This window comes from Camellia sinensis, chromosome 14 (genome assembly GCF_055761805.1).
Source record: "Camellia sinensis isolate YWXY chromosome 14, ASM5576180v1, whole genome shotgun sequence".
In the NCBI taxonomy this organism is placed as follows: Eukaryota; Viridiplantae; Streptophyta; class Magnoliopsida; order Ericales; family Theaceae; genus Camellia; species Camellia sinensis.
The window spans coordinates 38,261,728-38,281,342 of NC_138974.1; the positions used below are offsets into that span (position 1 = coordinate 38,261,728).

Sequence of the window (19,615 nt, forward strand, 5' to 3'; positions counted from 1 at the left end):
AAAATATGGTCCCTAGAGATCAGATTGCTAATATTGTTAGGGAAATATGTGGACCAATGGCTCGGGGAGTCCAGACTCCTATATACAGAAAACCATACCCAGAATGGGTAGATAGAGTACATGAATACCCAAGGGGATTCAGGATACCAGATTTTACCCTTTTTTATGGGACTGGAAATCAATCAACGATAGAACATATTGCTAGGTTTGCTGCTCAATGCGGTGAATTTACTAACCATGACTATATGAAACTGAGATTATTTCCAAATTCCCTAACGGGGGGAGCATTTGTATGGTACATCAACCTTACACCTGGCTCCATTCAAAATTGGCAACAAATGGAAGAGGCATTTCATGCCCAATTCTTCCAATCAGAGCTAGAAGTATCTATGACAGATTTGGCTAGATTAAATCAAAGGCCTGAAGAAAAGGCTACTCAGTTTGTTGCCAGATTTAAAAGGGCTCGAAATAAATGTAGAGTCATCCTGCTAGAGCCAGAATTCGTCAGATTGGCTCAAAATGGTTTAGAATTCAGGCTTCGAAAGAAGTTTGATTCAACTTAATTCAGAGATTTGGTCGAACTGACCTATAAGGTGTCTCGATATGAAGCATTATTAGAAGAGGAACAAGATCGAAATAATGCATCATATAAGACATATTATAGAGATCCTAATTATGAAATAGATACAGCAGAGATTGTAGGCAAAGAACCTGTAATCTGTGAAGCATTAATTCATAAGGATACAACTATAGACCAGCAGTTTAAAAAGAAAGACTTTCACAGAAAATACTCTTTTGATTTAACAAAAGCAGATGACATCTTTGATCATTTGCTCACGGCTAATTTCCTTAAGTTACCTAAAGGAGTAAAACTACCATCTCTAGATGAACTGAAAGGAAAAGTATACTGTAAATGGCATAATTCTTGGTCTCACTCGACTAAAAACTGCATTATTTTTCGAGACAGGATCCAAGAACAGATTCGAAAAGGAAGTTTGAAGTTCTCAACTAAAACAGAAAAAGCCATGGGAATTGACAGTGATCCCTTTCCAGAAGTTGGAGAGGCAGCAGCCAATGTCATTACATCAGACTTCCAGAACTTGTCCTTGACAGAATTGGAGGAAGTCAATGTGCAGATGCATGTTGCTAATCAAACCAACATCAAGAAGAATACTAGAAGCCCACCAGTTATTGAACAGGGTTTCTCGCACCAGAGGGAACACTCTGATGAAGAATCACTGGATGATGATTCTTTAGAAGCAGCGGTGATGCAGAGAATGTGCCCCAGGTGCAGACTCAGTTACAAGTGGTTGAAGGGGCTTCCAACTGATGGGAAGCAATACTACAGGGATGTTCAGAGACGTCCTAAGTCAACCAATGCTTACAACAAAAGGCCGTATCCGGCTAGTGATAGGCAGAGACCACCAGTGGTTGAGCCTGTGGTGAACAGAATGCATGACAAAAGCAAGAAGCTCTTGCATGAATCCAGGCCACATAACTATTATAGAATGGAGAGTAGCCATTCTGAAAGAAAACTGGAGAGAGGTTCAGTTCATGGAATCAAAGCCAGAGATTGGCCCCCTAGGCCAGTTTCACGCAGGACAGAAAATGGTCACCCTTATCGAAGGTCTGAATCAGATTCAAAACATGAGGACAAAACCAAGCACTTATCTTCGCGGCCAGTTTCAAAGATGGCTTCGAAGGTGGAAAAGGGCAGATCAGCGTCTGAATCAGCAAGTTCATGGGTGCCTGGAGTCCCAGACTGGTTTGTAATGCAAAACAAACCTAGGGAAGTGCTTGCTTATGGAGATGTTGTAAACCAAGGCAGGATGATCAAGCCTCCTATGGTGGCTCCGAATAACTGGGTACTGCTTAAACATCCAAAGACGAGGGAACCAGACATGGTCCCAGTCATCTCGAGATCACAGAGGAGAAAAATTCAGCGCAGGTACACCCAGCACCAGAAAGATCTGAAGGAAGGTGGAGAAAATTCTTCACTAGTCAAAACGGAAGGAAGGAAGAACCCAAAGTCAGACCATGCTCCAAAGCCGGTTCCACAGAGCAAAGTGGTCTGCAGCTGAGAACAGTTGGCCAAGGTTCATTCTGAACTGAAAACCAGAGAAAAAGCTAGTTTGGCAGGGTTGGAGAAAGCTCTGATGGAGACAGATAGCGAGACCGAAGAAGAGATTGGCATAAGCCAGAAGAAAGAGGTCGTGGAGGAAGAGATGTTTGAAGCCTTCATGGCTGAACAAACGTTTCTGACTGAAGAGCCAGTTGAAAAAGATCCTTCGAAGGGATCAGTTAGCAATGAAATACCAGAATGCATCATGCAGGATGTTTCTGAGGAAGTCGACCAAAGTGACCAAGAGGGGAAACAGGTACAGCCAGCCATCCAGTTTGGCTCGTTTCCCCCAGTATCAGTGAACATGGTACACATACTACCACAGGAATTCCAAGCTGGAGATGAGAATCAAGAGGGGCAGGAAGCTGATCCTGTTCAGATCTCTAGTGAAGACTCACAAGCAAGTATGGTGCAAGATAATTTCGAAATGGTTACCCCGATGGAGGATGAATATGAGAGCGAGGAAGTGGTAAGCATCAACCTATCGTATCCATTCGAGTATCCCTCGAATTCCATGACACAACATGTTAAGCCTTTGTACATCAAGGCTTTCTTCGATGGGATACAACTGAATCGAGTCCTAATAGACAATGGGGCAGCAGTAAACTTGTTGTCGAAATCTTCTTTGAAGAAACTAGGAAAAAAGAATCCTAGGTTGATACCAACCAGCACAACCATCGCTGGTTTTGCTGGAGATAAGCAAATGGCTCAGGGGATTCTACCCATTAATTTAGGTGTGGGAACCAGGGATTGCATGACAGCATTCTTCGTAATCGACAGTAATGCTAAATATAATGCTTTACTTGGAAGGGATTGGATCCACACTAACAAATGTGTGCCTTCTTCTTTACATCAGAAAATCATGATGGCTTTAGGCAATGGAGAGACAGAGGAAATCGATGCAGATCCTCAACCCTTCATAGCCTGTGCAGACTTTGCGGAGGCTAAATTGTATATTGAGGGAGTGACACCGCTCAGTATACTGATGGAAGATGACGGTTCAGCCGAAGTGACGGCTGATGAGGAAGTGACACACTTGAAGCACTTAGTCCAAGAAAGTGCTGATGAAGAGGTCGTTCTAAAAGATGACAATGATGCCTGGTTATAGGCAAAGAAGTGAAAAGCAAGAAGCCACATCCTTGGCTCTGATTAAGTTCTCAACATTGGATGTAGAAGCTATAGTCCAGAGAGTACAGGAGCAAGAAAGGGAGGCCATGATACTCGGCTGCAAGCAGAAACAGCAACAGGTCAGAATTTTGACCCTTGGGAAATATTGTGCATTGGACATTGAGACAAAAGTCCAGGATATACAGGAGGAGGATGCCTTATGGACAGATTTTGTCTATGAGGAGGAGGGCAAGGATGTTGGACTAAAGAACCTAGGAGCAGAACAGAGCAAGAAGGCTACTTCGAAGGTTGAAGAAATCAAGGAAGAAGCTTTGGTAAGTCCTCAGGCACAAGACCCTTTAGAAGAAGTAAATCTAGGGGAAGGTTCTGTACAACAGCCCACTTATTTAAGTGCTTGTTTGAATGCCTTGGACAGAAACCAGCTATTGGTTGTTCTGAAGAAATACAAAGATTGTTTCGCATGGTCTTATAATGAACTACCAGGATTGGATAGGTCATTAGTGGAACATAGGCTCCCTATGAAGCCTAATTTCAAGCCTTACAAGCAGAAACCAAGGAGGATGAGTCCAGAAGTAATTCAGAAGGTCAAGGAAGAGATCCTTAGACTCCTCAAGGCAGGTTTTATTAGAACAGCCAGGTATGTCGAGTGGCTGTCTAATATTGTGCCTGTAGTCAAGAAGAATGGCAAAATGAGGGTATGTATCGATTTCAGAAATTTAAATCTGGCAACTCCCAAAGATGAGTACCCTATGCCTATAGTGGACTTGCTGGTGGACAGTTCAGCAGGTCACCAAGTCTTGTCAATGATGGATGGGCATTCCGGCTATAACCAAATCTGCATTACAGAGGAAGATATCCACAAGACAGCATTCAGATGTCCTGGGAATATTGGCACCTTTGAATGGGTTAAAATGTCATTTGGTCTAAAGAATGCTGGAGCTACATATCAAAGAGCCATGAACACTATCTTTCATGATCTTATTGGAGGATATTTGGAATGTTATATTGATGACATTGTGGTTAAATCCCAATCCATAGAAGAGCACCTGTTTCACTTAGAAGCAGCCTTTGAAAGAATGAGAAGGTTCAAATTAAAGCTCAACCCTCTTAAATGTGCCTTTGGCGTATCATCTGGAAACTTCTTGGGTTATGTGGTACACAAGAAAGGAATACAGATTGACCAGAACAAAGCCAAAGCTATCATTGCAGCCAGGCCTCCATCAAGTAAGAAAGAATTGCAGAAGTTCCTTGGACAGGTTAACTTTCTTCGAAGGTTTATTTCTAACACTGCAGGGAAAACTAAAGTATTTTCTTCCTTGTTAAGGCTGAAAGCTGAAAAAGAATTCGTGTGGTCAGCAGAGCATCAAATTGCTTTCGAAGGTATCAAAGCCTACTTGGCTAACCCTCTAGTGCTGATGCCACCAAAGGGGAACAAGCCCTTGAAGTTGTACATAGCTGCAGCAGAAGATTCATTGGGAGCTTTCTTGGCCCAAGACAATGAAGAAGGCAATGAGCAAGCTGTTTATTACCTTAGTAGGTTTTTAAATTCTTGTGAATGTAAATACTCAGCTGTTGAAAAGCTGTGCCTTGCTTTGTATTTTGCTGCAATGAAATTGAGATACTATCTTTTACCTACAACTGTCTTGGTAATTGCAACCACAGATTTGGTTAAATACATGTTATCTAGACCTATGTTAAGGGGAAGAATTGGCAAGTGGATACTTGCCTTGTCAGAATTTCATCTAGAATATGTCCCTCAAAGGGCAGTAAAAGGGCAGGTTTTAGCCAATTTTTTGGCAGATCATCCATCTCACACAGAGAGCCAGGAGATAATGGAGCTTGGTATGGCTAATGTTGAGCCATGGCAGATGTGGTTTGATGGGTCGAAAGCCAATGGTTTAATTGGGATTGGTGTTGTAATAAGATCTCCACAAGGGGTAGAAACCACACATGGTTTCAGAGTAGATGAAGCTACCTGTTCCAATAACCAGGCTGAATATGAAGCCTTAATTGCGGGACTAGAGATTCTTATTGGATTACAAGTACATGCAGTTGACATATTCGGAGATTCTCTATTGGTGGTTAACCAAGTGAAAGGAATTTTCAAGTGTCAAAGCACAAGTATCTTACCATATTATGTTGTTGCATTACATTTGCTTTCTCAGTTTCAAATAGCAAATGTAACCCATGTTCCAAGATTCTTGAACAATAGAGCCAATGATGTGGCTCAGAAAGCTTCGAACTTCAAGAGAAGGGATAATACCCAAAGGGACGTAAGCCAAACAACATATCAAAGATTAATACAACCTTTGAATAAAAGGAATGTGATCTTGGAAGTCAATCATAATGACTTACAAGAACAAGATTGGAGGCATCCAATAATGCAATACTTGGCTGGTCCATCTTCGAAGGCCAGTAGAAAAGTCAAATTGCAGTCTATGCAATATATGATATATGGTAATGCTCTCTACAAAAGGGGGGGAGATGGCTTATTGTTAGAATGTCTAGGCCCGAAAGAAGCATTAACAGCCATGGCTGAGGTTCATGAAGGCATCTGTGGTGCTCATCAACCTGGTGTAAAAATGAGGTGGTTGCTTCGAAGGCATTCCTATTATTGGCCAACCATCCTTAAAGACTGCATAGAATATGCAAAGGGGTGTCAGGCATGTCAAAAGCATGGCACAATAAGGCACGTGCCCATAACTGACCTACATGCAGTAGTAAAGCCTTGGCCATTCAGAGGGTGGGCCATGGATATGATGGGAAAAATACACCCACCTTCTTCGAAACATCATTGTTTCATTCTAGTGGCCACTGACTACTTCACTAAATGGGTCGAAGCTAAGCCATACAAGGCTGTAGACCAAACAGAGGTTATTGGTTTTATTAAAGATTTGATCCATAGATTTGGCATCCCGCAAACCATAACAGTTGATAATGGAACTGTGTTTGATGGGAAGATGGTGAAGTCTTTTGTGGCAGAATTTGGAATTAGTCTTGTTAATTCCACACCCTATTATGCACAAGCTAATGGTCAAGCTGAGTCATCCAATAAGTCTTTGAAAAAAGGAATACAAAAGGTTGTGGATGACAATCCCAGGGATTGGCATAACCTATTATTGGATGTTCTGTGGGCATATAGAACCTCACCGAGGTCAAGCACAGGAGTCACTCCCTATGCCTTGGTGTATGGACATGATGCAGTCTTACCAGTAGAAATTAATGTTAAATCTTTGAGAGTAAGATGTCAAGATCAATTGAATCCTGAACAATACCATCAAAGTATGTGCTTAGAATTAGAAGGCATAGATGAAGCCAGAATTTTGGCATTAAATAGCATTCTTCTCCAAAAGAAGAAAGCAGCCAAGAATTATAATAAGAAAGTCAAACACATTGGCTTTGATGAAGGCGATTTGGTATGGAAGACAATACTCCCAATTGGTATTAAAAGCCATAAGTTTGGCAAATGGTCACCTAACTGGGAAGGACCATATCAAATTCATAGGGTTCTGCCTTTTGGAGCATACCATTTAAGAAATTTGAATGGTTATGTACATCCCAAAAAGATTAATGGCAGATATTTAAAACCTTATTTTCCAACCATTTGGGAAACACAAGGGATAGAGTGAACACCATATGCAAAAACACAAGCTTGCTCAAATGATATACAAAATATTGTGCTTTCATAAAGAATCAAGTACATTGTGCCACAAATTGGCCCAAAAATCATTACAATGCTTTAATTGTTTTTGTACAATAGCTTTCCTATTGCTAAGGGAAGGAAATAATTGAATAGCTGCAGCCATGTCTTCTTTTCGATCAGCCAGCTCTTGATTGGTGATGTGCAGTTTCTTATCAGTTCGAACCAAGGCTTGGTTTACTGCGGCTAACTCCTCTTCAAGCTGAGTTTTCTTCTCCAGAAGTTGGACTCGAAAGTGGGAGGCAAAAGAGTGTTGTTCTTTCAGAGTTGATACTTCAGTATGCACTTGAGAAACAAAACTCTGGTCCTTAGCCAGCTTCTCATCCGCAGTCTTAGCAGCATGGCAAATGTTGAGATAAAAATCAATAGTAGCTGCAGCCTGAGATAGATGACTTGAGACACTCATGGCAGACTGCTCAGCAATGTTACAGCATTGAAGGAACCCATTCCTGATGATAGGCCTTTGTAAAGCCTCGAAGGGGATCCTTGAAAAAGAAGTCAACAGTTGCAAACACGTGTCCAAATCTACTGAAGGTGCAAAAGGCTTGTTGCTGGAGGAAGGAGAACTCTTGAAGATTTCCAGTAGGGAGTCAGCCAAGGCTAATGGCTCAGCTTCAGCAGTAGAGGTGGGAGAGGTAGAAGGTATGTCAAAGAGACTAGCTAGTCTTCCTTCAAAAATGTCTACCTCGTCCCTTGACATGAAGGGCATAGAGAGTGTTGTGGTGGAAGACACAAAGGGCTGCATAGGGATGGGAGAAACGGATGGAGCATCTTTGGCAGCCTCTATGGTCTTGGCCACCAGCAAATCAAGTGAAGAGGGGCTGGAAGTGGGCATTGGTGATGAGCCATGAATTGAAGAGCTACTAGTGTCCTCTGTGGGAGAATCAACTGCCACTGGGAATGGAGCAGCAGTTGGAGTTTCTGTAAAGGACGGAAAAAGAGCAAGGCTCGAAGGAAAAGTAGACTGAGGTAGGTCACGAGCCAAAAAAGGGAGGTATGGCTTTAATCCAAGAAGAAGAGATGCAGGAATACTGGGACTTAAGGAAGGTACGTCAAATATAGGCTTTGGAAGTGGAAGTACGATTCGAACAACCCTGACATTCTGCATTTGATCAACCTCAACCGAAATTGAGGAAGGCCTCATTGGAAATGTGAGTGCAGTAGTTGTCGCTGCAAAAGGAAGAAATGCAGAACAACGTTAAACTTCAATACCACAAGCTGACAAAGTAAAAAATAGTAGAGGTATGAAAGAAATTACTTGTTCCAGAGGCACTGGTACTGATGGGAGAACTGCAGAGAGAATAGTGTCCAGCAGTCCGTTGTTTTCTGGCTAGTTCCCTTTGCAATGCATCAGCAGCAGCAGCTCTCTCTCTTAAAATTTGTTGCTGCCGTCTTTTCTCAGCCCTTTCAAAGACGACTATGGCTTTGGAATGTTCTCGTTCCACGGCCTTGGTGGCTGCCTCATGAAGGGGATCTTCAATCAAGGCAGTAGTTGAAGCAGTCATTTTCCTTCTCTTTCCTATTGCTTGGGCAATTGTCTCAGAATCAGAATCCTCATCAAAGTTGGAAGGGGAGATATCAAACTCAGAAGAAGAGACAGTAATCTTTCTTCTCTTTTTTCTTTGAATTGGCATTGTCTGCTCCTCAATTGTTTTCTCAGCTCCTTCAGCCTGAGGTTCGGATTCCTTAAAAATAACCTTCTCCTCTACTTCCCTAATGGTTGTCTCTTCTTGGGACAAATCAATCACCCTTTTCCTCCTCATCAAAGGTGACTCATGCTCTTGATCTTTTGCATCTTCTTTTCCTTCTTCTTTCACCTCAATTGTTTTCTTCTCAGGCTCAAGCAGTCTCTGCTTCTTTCGTTTCTGATCACCTTCAACCAAATAAACTTCCATATTACTCACCCACCAACTCTGATATCTCTTCAAAAAAGTGCCTTGAGGAATGAAAGGGATGTACTCAAAAGTGGCCAGATCATCCATAAACTTGAAGGTTTCCTCTTCTAGCCTTGACTTTCGAACCTTCAAATCTCTCTTGGTCAGAGTTAGGTTGGTGTTGCTGCAGAGAGGTATTGGAACTCCTTGTGTGAGGCCAAATTGTCTAGCAAATTGAGCAGGACAATAAGGCTCAGCTATGCATTTATAGGCTCTGGGGTTGGTGGTCCCAATAAACAGTTCTCTAGGGATCAGTAGGGAAGCCCACATATCTTTGTGAATAGGCAAGGCACAGAGCCTGTCACTGAGGAAGTGACTCAACCAGGCTGGACCTATGCTAGCTTCAAAGGGACGGAAACGGTGATCAGGTAGAGCAGCTGGTAGTTGATGAAAGAAGGAGAAATAAAAGGCAAAAGTAGCTGGATAAAGTGAAGCATTGGCTAGTTTTATGCCATGAGTAAGAGAGTGTAGCCCAGAAAATTTAAGACATTTGGATTGTAGTTCAGTAAAATAGGCAAAGAGCCAAAGCTGAAGGATCCAAAATGGTCCCCCTTGATTAGCATCTAAGGGTTTCTCACAAAAGAGGAAACAAACTCTATACACATGACCCAGAATGTATGGGGCTAAGGCTACTCTTTTCTGCAAAACCAAGGCTTTGGCAAGAGGAGCAAATTCAGGCATGATTCTTTGGGAGGAGGTGCAGAAAAGAAATTTGCAAAGCCAATATAATAAAAAGGAAAAGAATTCCCTATCAGTTACTGGACCCACTCTTTTGTTCTCGGCTCTAACAAAATCACTGTAAGATGAATTAAGAGAGGGGAGGGAGAAAGGAACTGCTAAGTCAGGAAAATCTGGTGTGATGGGGGTACCAATGGGGGATACTCCTAATAGATGACAAATATCAAGAACAGTGGGGGCCATCATCCCACATCTGAATTGAAAGAAATTGAAGACGGGGTTCCAAAAGCACAAAGCAGTAGGAACTAGGAAAGGGTCCTCTGAGATAGTTACCCTAGATAGTCGAAGGGCATCGAGGAGGCAGAGCTCTTGGAGATCCAGTGTCTTAGCAGGAATGATCCGATCATACCATTCTTGCCATTCCGGTCTTATCGTGGGCCAGCATCGATGAGGACGATTGCTTTTCCAGTTCTTCTAGTCAAGGCCACCTTCATAAAGGAGACGTTGGTCCACCAGACGCGGATAAAAGGTTGGGAGCTCAGTAAGGACTTCCTTAAAAATTGGTCCGAGCACGTAGTTCTGCTGCTCATGAAGACGAGGGACGAAGATACGCCCATCGATAGCGCTTTTCTCTCCAGCCTTGTACTTCTCACATTCTGCGTCAATAAGCCTCTTCAAAGCTAAAGATGAGCCCACGCGCTCTGGGGCTGGCACTTTTGGTGAAGAAGAAGCCATTGATGATACACTCTTCAGAAGATGAAGACCGAAGCAAAGAGGAACCAGTAGAGAAAAGGGTTTGTAAAAGGCAAGAGATTTCGGAACACGAAACGAGAGGGTTTTAAAATCTTTGTGTCCGAAATTATACCCCGTGAGTCGTTAAGTACTAAAAGTACGAATGCGAGGAATCTCTTCCAATATTGATAGTTTTGGAGGGAAGAGCTTATTCTGGGATTGGGGCCAGCTTCGAAATGAAATATTTGGCTTCGAAGACAAGATGTTGGCGCCAAAAAATTAAATAAACAACGGCTTCGAAATACATAAGCCGGCTTCGAAGCCTATTATATGCATAAAGGTGCTAAATTGCTTGATTATTGGTCTATTTCAAAGGGTTTAAAGACCTGTTTAGGGATTATGAATCAAAGTAACGACCTTCGAAGCAAACCCTAATATTCTCTGAGTATGAGAAACACTGTTCAAAGCATCAAAACCAATTGTTGGTTTTTTATACATATTACTCTTTGAAAGAAAAAATGGTCAATTTGAAATTGATTGATTATATTAACCATGACCATATGTTGGTTGTAATTGGTTTTGAGGAGTAATATTGTTAAAATTTAAAGCATTAATTCCAGACGATATCGGCCAGAATTGTCAATTTTACTCCATAAATTGGAATAAGACATGTTGGTTCTTTTAGTACTTCATTAAACAATTGACTCGAAGGATGAGATTGTTCAATTCGAAGTTATGAGTTAGCTTTTAGAGATAAAAGGAAACAGAGTCAAACAGTGTTAAGTACAGAAAGACTTTGTTTATATTAAAGCCAAGACGATTACATTAAGTGACCCTATCTGGGTACAAATTCAAGTTCATAAAAATAAGGAATAGAATAAATAACAAGATCATGAAATTTTGTCCAGCAATGGTCAATAAATTTCTGTTCTTTCTTTATTATTTCTTCTATCTCCTCTAAAGTTGGCTGCATAAGCTGATGAGCTCTCACTTCATAATAGAGTTCTTCAGCCTTTGTTTCGAAAGCCTCTTCCCTCGATTTTTGTTCCAATTCATCTATAACCAAATCGTCCCAGTACGCAGAATCTTTATTCTTGAAGTCATCGAACTCTTCGATAAAATTTTCTGCTTCATACTGGGCATGAATTCGGAGAGATAAAAGTTGATCCAGAGATTGGATGGTGATCTTAGAATTCCGATGCCAGTAGAGGAGCACCGGAAGTTGATCTAGGAACATGTGAAGCTCTGCTTGGGCAAGAGGGTTGAGGATACAACCCCTAGTCAGGACATCACAAGCCCATTGAAAGTTTTTAAGAGGAATGTCATCCTCAAGAACATTGAAGGGCAGGTGAGAGAAAGCCGCGAGCAAAAGTTGAGCTTGCTTTCGCTCGGCTGGAGAAGGGGGTGACGGGGGTTGGTAAGGTGGAAAAACTTTGTCCATTGGAAGGGCAAGTCTTAGTTTCTCTGTCCAGGAAAGAATGGGAGAAGGAGAAGGAGAAGATGGTCCTGCTTCGGAAGATGGGAAGAGAGTAGATGACTCTGCTTCAGAAGACAAAGGGGAGGGAGCAGATGTTTCTATCTCAGAAGATGCAGAAGAAGGTGTGGATGCCTCTATCATGGGAGATGGCACGGGAGCAGAAGGAACAAAGGCATTAATATAATCAAGCCAATCAGAAGAACAAATCTTCGCCTTCGTGGCTAAGAATGAAGGGGTGTACCCTTGTGCTTCTTCTGGGAGTTGGGCAGGGTGCACTATCTTTGTGGGCATGGAAGAAGTATACCAAGCCACAAGCAGAGTCTCTTCCAAGCTACGTCGAAGGTCAATGGGCATGTAAGGGTAGACCACTGAGCTTCGAGCGTAGGAGGGAAACTCCAAGGGGTTAGTAAACTCAACAAAATGGTGATTGATTCGCTCCCTTAAATCATAAGTCTCAGGAGTTGACCAGCTTGTCCAGCCAGAAGCTCCAGAGGGTGAAGAGGTTACAGCTTCATCCCATGCAGAGGTCTGTGAAGAAGAGTTTCCTAAGTCCATATTTGCAACTTGTCGAAGCAAAGGCTTGAGAGTAGTTCGGTCAAAATACAAAGGGAGCTTAGGGGAAGAACTCTTTGTATCTGTAAGTTTGTAAACCAAGGGATTAAAGGCAATGTGTTCGTAGTCCAAAGGTTTATAATCTGCAAAAGCCTCCATTACCTGAATAGAGAAGGGCGGGTAAAGGTGGCTAATGAATGCGTGGAGGTTCTTTCGAGGGGGAATAACATCACTCAAAGGCTCTTCATATGCTTGATCAGTAGAAAGGGAAGTTGATGCAGCCATAGCCTGTTCGAATACTAAGGTATTGGGATGTTCGACGAGTTAATGCAAATGATCACCAAATGGATGACGGTTGTGTTTCCAGAATTTGGACTCCATACACGTTCTAGAGGCGCGGGAAAACTGTAATCCACTAATATCGCCAAGTATTGGGTATATTAGTGCGGGGGGTAATGTTGGCTACATATTTTGTAAAAGCCAGTTACAGTTTGACACGTGGCAGAATAAGGGTAATAAAGGAAGGTTATTCAAGCCTTCAATTCTGATCGTACACGTGGCAATAAATATTGGTTCTCACATGATCTGAGTAACACTAGATCAATAACGGGATGCAAGATGACATAGCTTCAACGGTTACTCATATTCAAATTCAAATTCAAATACAAGAGGGAAGCTCAACTGCCAGTAATGGCGTAGTGGAGCTACTTGTAAGGAAGCATGATCAGCAATCATGGAGGAGCAGTTCGACGGTTCGAAGTGCAGTTCGAAGGTCATCACTGACGAGTATAAATAGCAGGGCAGCCCCAGAAAAAGGGGGAGACTCAGATCATACAAATCAGTCATTTACTTCATATATTTTCTTTTCCAGTCTTTTACATTTCCAGTCTTTAAATACCTGTTCTTTAAATACCCGCACTGCACTTCGATTCATAGGAGTAGCTTCAAGTAAATTCAAATAGATTGCTGTTGTAAACCTCTCTGAGGCTGAGTTTGGACCATTGTAAGTGTTCATTTTTATGAAATACTTCAATTGTTCTTCATATTACTGTTATTTCTCTTAATTTCTCTTAAGTCAGGCCACCAGTAAAAGTCCACTTCATTGAGGCTGAAAAGAACTAAAACACAATCGCCTGATAATTGGTTGGCAATCACAATTTCTGTAAGGACTGATTGATCCTTGCTGGCACGCTCACATTTACAAAAATACCCTTCAAAAAGCCAAAACGCCAACAATATATATATATATATATATACACATAAATGTCTGTTAAGAGTTTGGGGAGGGGCCTTAATTATTTTTCAAAGAATAACACTATAAACTCAAATTTATAAATTCAGAATTTATTCAGAAAAATAAATCAGTAATTATAATTCATTTTATGTATAGATTTTACAATTCATCAATTTAATTTCTATCACGCAAACCCAACATAAAATTATAAGTTGATAAGGTTGGTTCATAACATTTTTGTTTTCCAAGGGCCTGAAATCAGAATTTTTTGCAAATCGCTTAAATTTGAATATAAACGAAAACATAAATAAAAAACACATTTTCAGTTTTACTTTTTTTGGATCTGAAATTCGGTTGGCAACAACGGTCACTCATCACTTTCCTAGAAAAAAGAAAGAGAAAGAGGACATCTTCGTAATTCTTCTTTCTCGTATGATTCGTTCCATTTTTAAATTTTCTAAAACCCGATGATTCATGATTTGATCACAAATTTGCTCCTTCTGTCTCTTCCAATTCCTCCTTCAAGCTGCACACCAGGTACACATCCATACATATATATATATATATATCAATAGAGATAAGTGATTGAATTGTGAATAATTTATGTATTTGAGCTTTTTCTTGTGAACTTTATTTACAATTGCAATGTACATTATTTTTGTTTACATCGTTGTCTTCATTTGTAACTGAGAATTATATCTTGATCAAATGGGCGTTCTTGAATTGAGTAGGGTTACGTTTTGGCTTTCAGATTTCATTTTTTAATTCATTCAGATTTGTTAATGTAGTGAATCTAGCATAATTTTTTGGTCATTGGATTCTGTTTTGATCCTTTTCAATAAATGGATTTTGAAATCATGAGGGTTTGGTTTATGAATCTTGGGGGAAAAAATGTGGGGTCCTTTTTTATTTATATATTTATTTAAGTGTCGCTGGATTTAGATTCTGGTAAGGTTATGAATGATTTTTTTTTCTTTGTTGTTTGTTAATGTTTGCAGCATAGGCTGGTGTGGGAACTTCAAATTTGATTTGGGTGAAATGTAGGTCTATGATGTTTTAAGCAATTAAAGCACTTAATGCTTTCTACAATTTGGGATTTTATTGTGATATCTGGAATCATTATGGTGGGAATGACCGTCAAGAGGAATCCAAGGGGGTTTACGAACCTTTTGTCCTCTATGGCTTCAGAATGGTTGTTGATATTCCTGTTGTTTGTTGACGCTGCATTTTCATATTTGCTGACAAAATTTGCACGCTACTGCGAATTGAAAACACCTTGTCCATTATGCTCGAGGCTTGATCATGTTTTCGGAAATGAAAAACTTGAATTCTATCAGAATTTGCTCTGCAGCAACCACCGAATGGAAGTATCATCTTTGATATCTTGCCAGATTCATGGTAAGCTTGCTGATGCCTGTGGGATGTGTGAAGAATGTCTCATGTCCTTCTCCATGAAGAACAAATTGAACTCTGAATCATACAGGTTGTTGGTGGGTAAATTGGGGATCGATTACAATCAGTGTGGCTTTCCAAGTTCATTTTCAAATAAGAATATTATCTTGGGTTCTTTAAGCACAAAGACATGTTCTTGTTGCAATAAGAAATGGAGGGCTAGGCCAAATGCTCAAAGATTGCTACAGCCAACTCTAGCTGGGTTAGGGAGTATTAAAACTAATAATAAAGCTCTAGTTGGGTTAGCGAGTATTAAAAGTAATACTAAACCTCCTTTGCCACTTTTGCCAAGTCGCAGCCATTTAAGCCATCGGGATAGCTTTAAGAAAATAAGGGATAAAATTTCGGGGCCAATAACACCTCGTCGTCTTGGAAATACTGTTGTTGATCCTTTGTCTCATGTGGGATACTCTGAGCTCAAGATTACTTCAGATTCCGAGTCTGAGTTTCCATTTTCTGATGATGACGATGATACCAAGGATGTTCTAGCCACTCAACATTGTTCGGGTATTTTATCTAAAGTACATCCTGACAATTTGACTCCATTTAAGCAGACTCAGCGAGCTTCCGATCCTGGGACTTCACTTTTAGATCAATATGACCAACTTGATGTAAGAGAGCCTCGTGATGTGGAATGTTTGGCATTTGATGATGTTAAAGGACGTGGTTGGGGGGAACTACACTGGGAACAAGCCAATCCAAAGCCTAATCATACTGCTCTGCCTGAACTTATCTCACTAGATGATATTCCCCCTTCGTCTAACATTGTAGAAGCACTACCTCACAATTCCAGTTTGGTTGCGTTATCTAAGCTTGTTTCTCTAAATGACATTCCTCCATCTTCCAATGTCATGGAAATTCCTGTTGGAATATCACCAGATAAGTGTAAGCTAAATTTCCTCTATGTTTGTGTGTTTGCATCTTTGTGCATGTGTGTATATGCATGTTTGTGTGTGCATTGAAAACATATCTTTGTCTGTTGCATTTAACTTATGTCTCCTTTCTGAAATGATTTTTAGCAGTAGATGTTATCGGAACCAGTGACATTGGACATAAATCCTTCATCAAGCATGAAGTATCTGAGTTGATGAATACAACAACTGCAACACGTTTTAAAACTGATCAGGTTTTGAATGATATTGCTCCACCAATGTCAAATTATGTGGGTCCAAGCAATGAGTGCAAGTTAGCTGATAGTAATAAAGCAAGAGAAGTTCCTCATATGGTTTCTGAACTTGCTGTCGGTATTGATTCTGCAAAAGTTCATGATCAAATAGTGTCTTATCCTGTGATTGGTCCATCTTTAAACAATACAAGTCTCAAAGTGCATGATCATCACGATGAGTTGCAGAGAAGTGATGCTTATAGTTTTAATGGAATTCAGGTGCTTCAAAATTCAGTTTCATTGGTGAGAAATGATTCTAGTTATGAATCTTTGGATGGAAGCACTATCAGTGAAATTGATGGTGAAAGCATTGTTGATACTCTAAAGCGACAGGTTGACTATGATAAGAAACGCAATAGTGCTCTATACAAGGAATTAGAGGAAGAAAGAAATGCTGCTGAAATTGCAGCAAATCAGGCAATGGCCATGATTACAAGGTTGCAAGAGGAGAAGGCATTGCTACATATGGAGGCTTTGCAGTACTTAAGAATGATGGAGGAGCAAGCGGAGTATGATATGGAGGCACTCGAAAAAGCCAATGATCTCCTAGCTGAAAGGGAGAAGGAGATGCAAGATTTGGAAGCAGAGTTAGAATTTTACAAGAACAATGTCTCGGACAAAACAATGGTGGAAAGTTTACCTGGGGAAACCAACAACCCAAAGGTAGACAACACAAGGATAGATAATAATGGTGTACCCCAGATTAAAAGTATTGCCAATATGAGTTGTGCTTCCGTGTCCAAGCTTAACGATATTAAGACTTCACCGTTAGACTATGAGGGTGAGAAACAATACATTTCGCAATATTTGAAGAAGTTGGAGAGCAAGTTGCATCAAGTTTCTGGTAATGGGACACCTAATGGTGAGAGACAAACTGATCAGCAGAAGCAAGAGAATGGTTTGTCAATGCCAAATGATTTATCTGCATTAAATGGAAGGCTCTCTACTCTTGATGGTTCTGATGTCTCGATTGAGGACAATAGTTCTGTCATTAAAGAGAACAATCATTTTGATTCTGATTGGGAAGAATCCTCCATTCAAGGTGGGTATATTGATTTGAATGATCTTCGTAGTGAAATTTCAGACCTTAATGGAAGGTTGCAAGCAATTGAGGTTGATCGTGATTTTCTCAAGCATGCATTTAACTCACTCAGAAATGGGACTGAGGGATTGCAGTTCATTCAAGAAATAGCTCATAATCTACAGGAATTACGGAAAATTGGGATTGAGAACAGATGTCTATCCGTTCCTTGAGTATACGTGTCTACCGTCACCAGGTATGCATTTTATGAAACATCATATGGTGCTGACATTTTGTGTATATATTATTTTTAGAAACCAAAATTTCAATATCTATGCATATGTTTGTTGCTATATGATTTTACTCATATTCCCTTATGAATGATTGCTCATAAGTAATCGTTTGAACCTATAGTACAGATTGCAGAACTCATTTGAATTGTTCCTTATTTTCATTCTTTTTTAATCGAATAATATAAATATGTCCTTGATTAATTAGAATTGCTCCATGTAAATTTAGAGTTCTCCAAATTGTTTGTCCCTTTCCCCATGCTTTGTTAAGGTCATTTTAGATCTGGATAGATGCTTGTGTTATTGTGGGAAATACTGAATACTTGTCCTTCTAGGTATTGTGCTAGTGCTATTTTTTTGAAGCATCTTATACTTATGATTGGATTATAGTCAAAGCAAGTTTGATGAACATATTCTGAAATTCAATTTGCTCTGCAACATGGAATTCATATCATTTTCTACTTGATATCATTCTGATTGTTCAATACTGAATCTTTGCAGTTTCATAATTAAAGAGGATGAACTAATCACAGAAAAGGCCTTCTCTGTCATCGTCAGTATATTGGTTTTAAACATGCGGGGAGGTCATCATGACGTGCTGCTTGCAAATTGCGATCTAAGACAGATTTTGTGTACATCCAGCCACCCCTTAATTTTGAGGAAGAATAATAGTATGATCTGGAACTAGTTATTGAAGTTTGATGTGATCGCATCCCATTTTCCAGTTGAGTTTGTTTTCTTGTTTTGAATTGTAGAGTTGGCAGTACTTTTGAAAATTTTATGAAGCACCAAATGATGAGATTGTAAAATCATAGATCTTTGTATAACTATTAGTACTGTTCTCACGTTTGATGCAGATAGATCTTCATCTTGGTATAGTTTTCAACATAGTGATTATAGATAAAAAGGAGCTCACCAGAGTTGTCTCTCAACCACAAATACTAAACAATCGGTTTCTTCAAGAAACGTCGGTACCTCTCTGTCACCTTATTGTAGCGTTCTGTGTAACTGTTTTCGTGTAAATAAAAATGAATCTTATTCAAAAAGTTATTTTTTTTTTCAACTGTAAGCTAAATAAAATGGGTCTTTGGTGGCTTTTGCTTCGAAATCTATTTCTATAAAATTTTAATTTTGAAAAGAGTTATCAATTACTTGCATGAATTCGGAAACAACTGTCAACCAAACAAATTAATGTAGTTAATTTGTGGTTGAATGATGTTTGAGAATTGCTTTTTTGATGTATGTTTTTTTGGTTTTTAGTGATTTTTTTAAAATTTTTTTTAAAAAAACTGTTGGCTACTGGTTCTACTTGATTAGACTAATCGATTGAAAAATTATAAAAAAAAAAAAAAGAAAAGACAAAAGAAAAAAGAGACCATTTTTTGAAATTTTTTTTTTGTGTACTTTTTAAATTTGTCTACATAAGATGAACCGAAAAAAAAAAAAAAAAAAGACATAATTTAAAAGAATCAGTAAAAATAAAAAAGTTCAAAAAAATGTGACTTATTTAATTGTTTCCAAAACCAACTCAAGGATCGTTTGATAATTGACCAAAATAGTTAAAAAGTAAATATAAAAAATAATTCATTATATTTATTTTTTCTTAAAAACAAAATAATTAAAAAGATTAATTTCCAAACTAATTTGAAGTGGATGTTTTATTGGGATATTTTAGCCTAACATCTCTTTTTAACTTTTAGTAATGCGAAAGGTTGATAATATTTTTTTGTAACCTAAGGTCCCTCACCCTAAATCTCACCCACGCCCATCTATTACACTCACTCTCTCATTCTCTTCCTTCTCTCTCATCTCTCTCTTCCTTTTTCCCCGCCGTAGCCTCCTCCTCCGCCATCGTGACTGTCGTGACCACGGAGTCCTATCTTTGCACCAGTTTGGATCCCAACACCAGCAAAAGGCACACACACAGACAAAGGTGAATTACAGTACTAGTATCGAACCGGCGAGATCAACCCATTGTTTTTAGAAAACAACCCATTCTTTTTAGAACACCAATTTTGAGTTTTTTGTTGTAGATTCAACAAATGCTTTGATGTTGAAGATTGAAATAAGCATTATCCATCCAATTCTGTGAACCTCCCAATGAAAACCGAAAATTATCTGAATACAATT

At 39.7% G+C, this 19,615-nt stretch overlaps 1 protein-coding gene across 2 annotated transcripts; it reads left to right on the forward strand.

Annotated features, from left to right (window-relative positions):
* Positions 1 to 13,597: 13,597 nt before the first annotated feature.
* Positions 13,598 to 18,312, forward strand: LOC114321474 (putative myosin-binding protein 4). Of its 2 annotated transcripts, none has more exons than XM_082905620.1 (4): positions 13,598 to 14,094; positions 14,556 to 15,894; positions 16,032 to 17,451; positions 17,987 to 18,312. In XM_082905620.1, the coding sequence occupies exons 2-3, from the start codon at positions 14,634 to 14,636 to the stop codon at positions 17,426 to 17,428; spliced, it is 2,658 nt and encodes an 885-aa protein (XP_082761746.1). In that variant the 5' UTR covers positions 13,598 to 14,094; positions 14,556 to 14,633; the 3' UTR covers positions 17,429 to 17,451; positions 17,987 to 18,312. The 2 variants fall into 2 exon arrangements, with proteins under 2 accessions (XP_082761746.1, XP_082761744.1); XM_082905618.1 differs by having other exon boundaries at positions 13,877 to 14,094; positions 16,029 to 17,451.
* Positions 18,313 to 19,615: the final 1,303 nt, after the last annotated feature.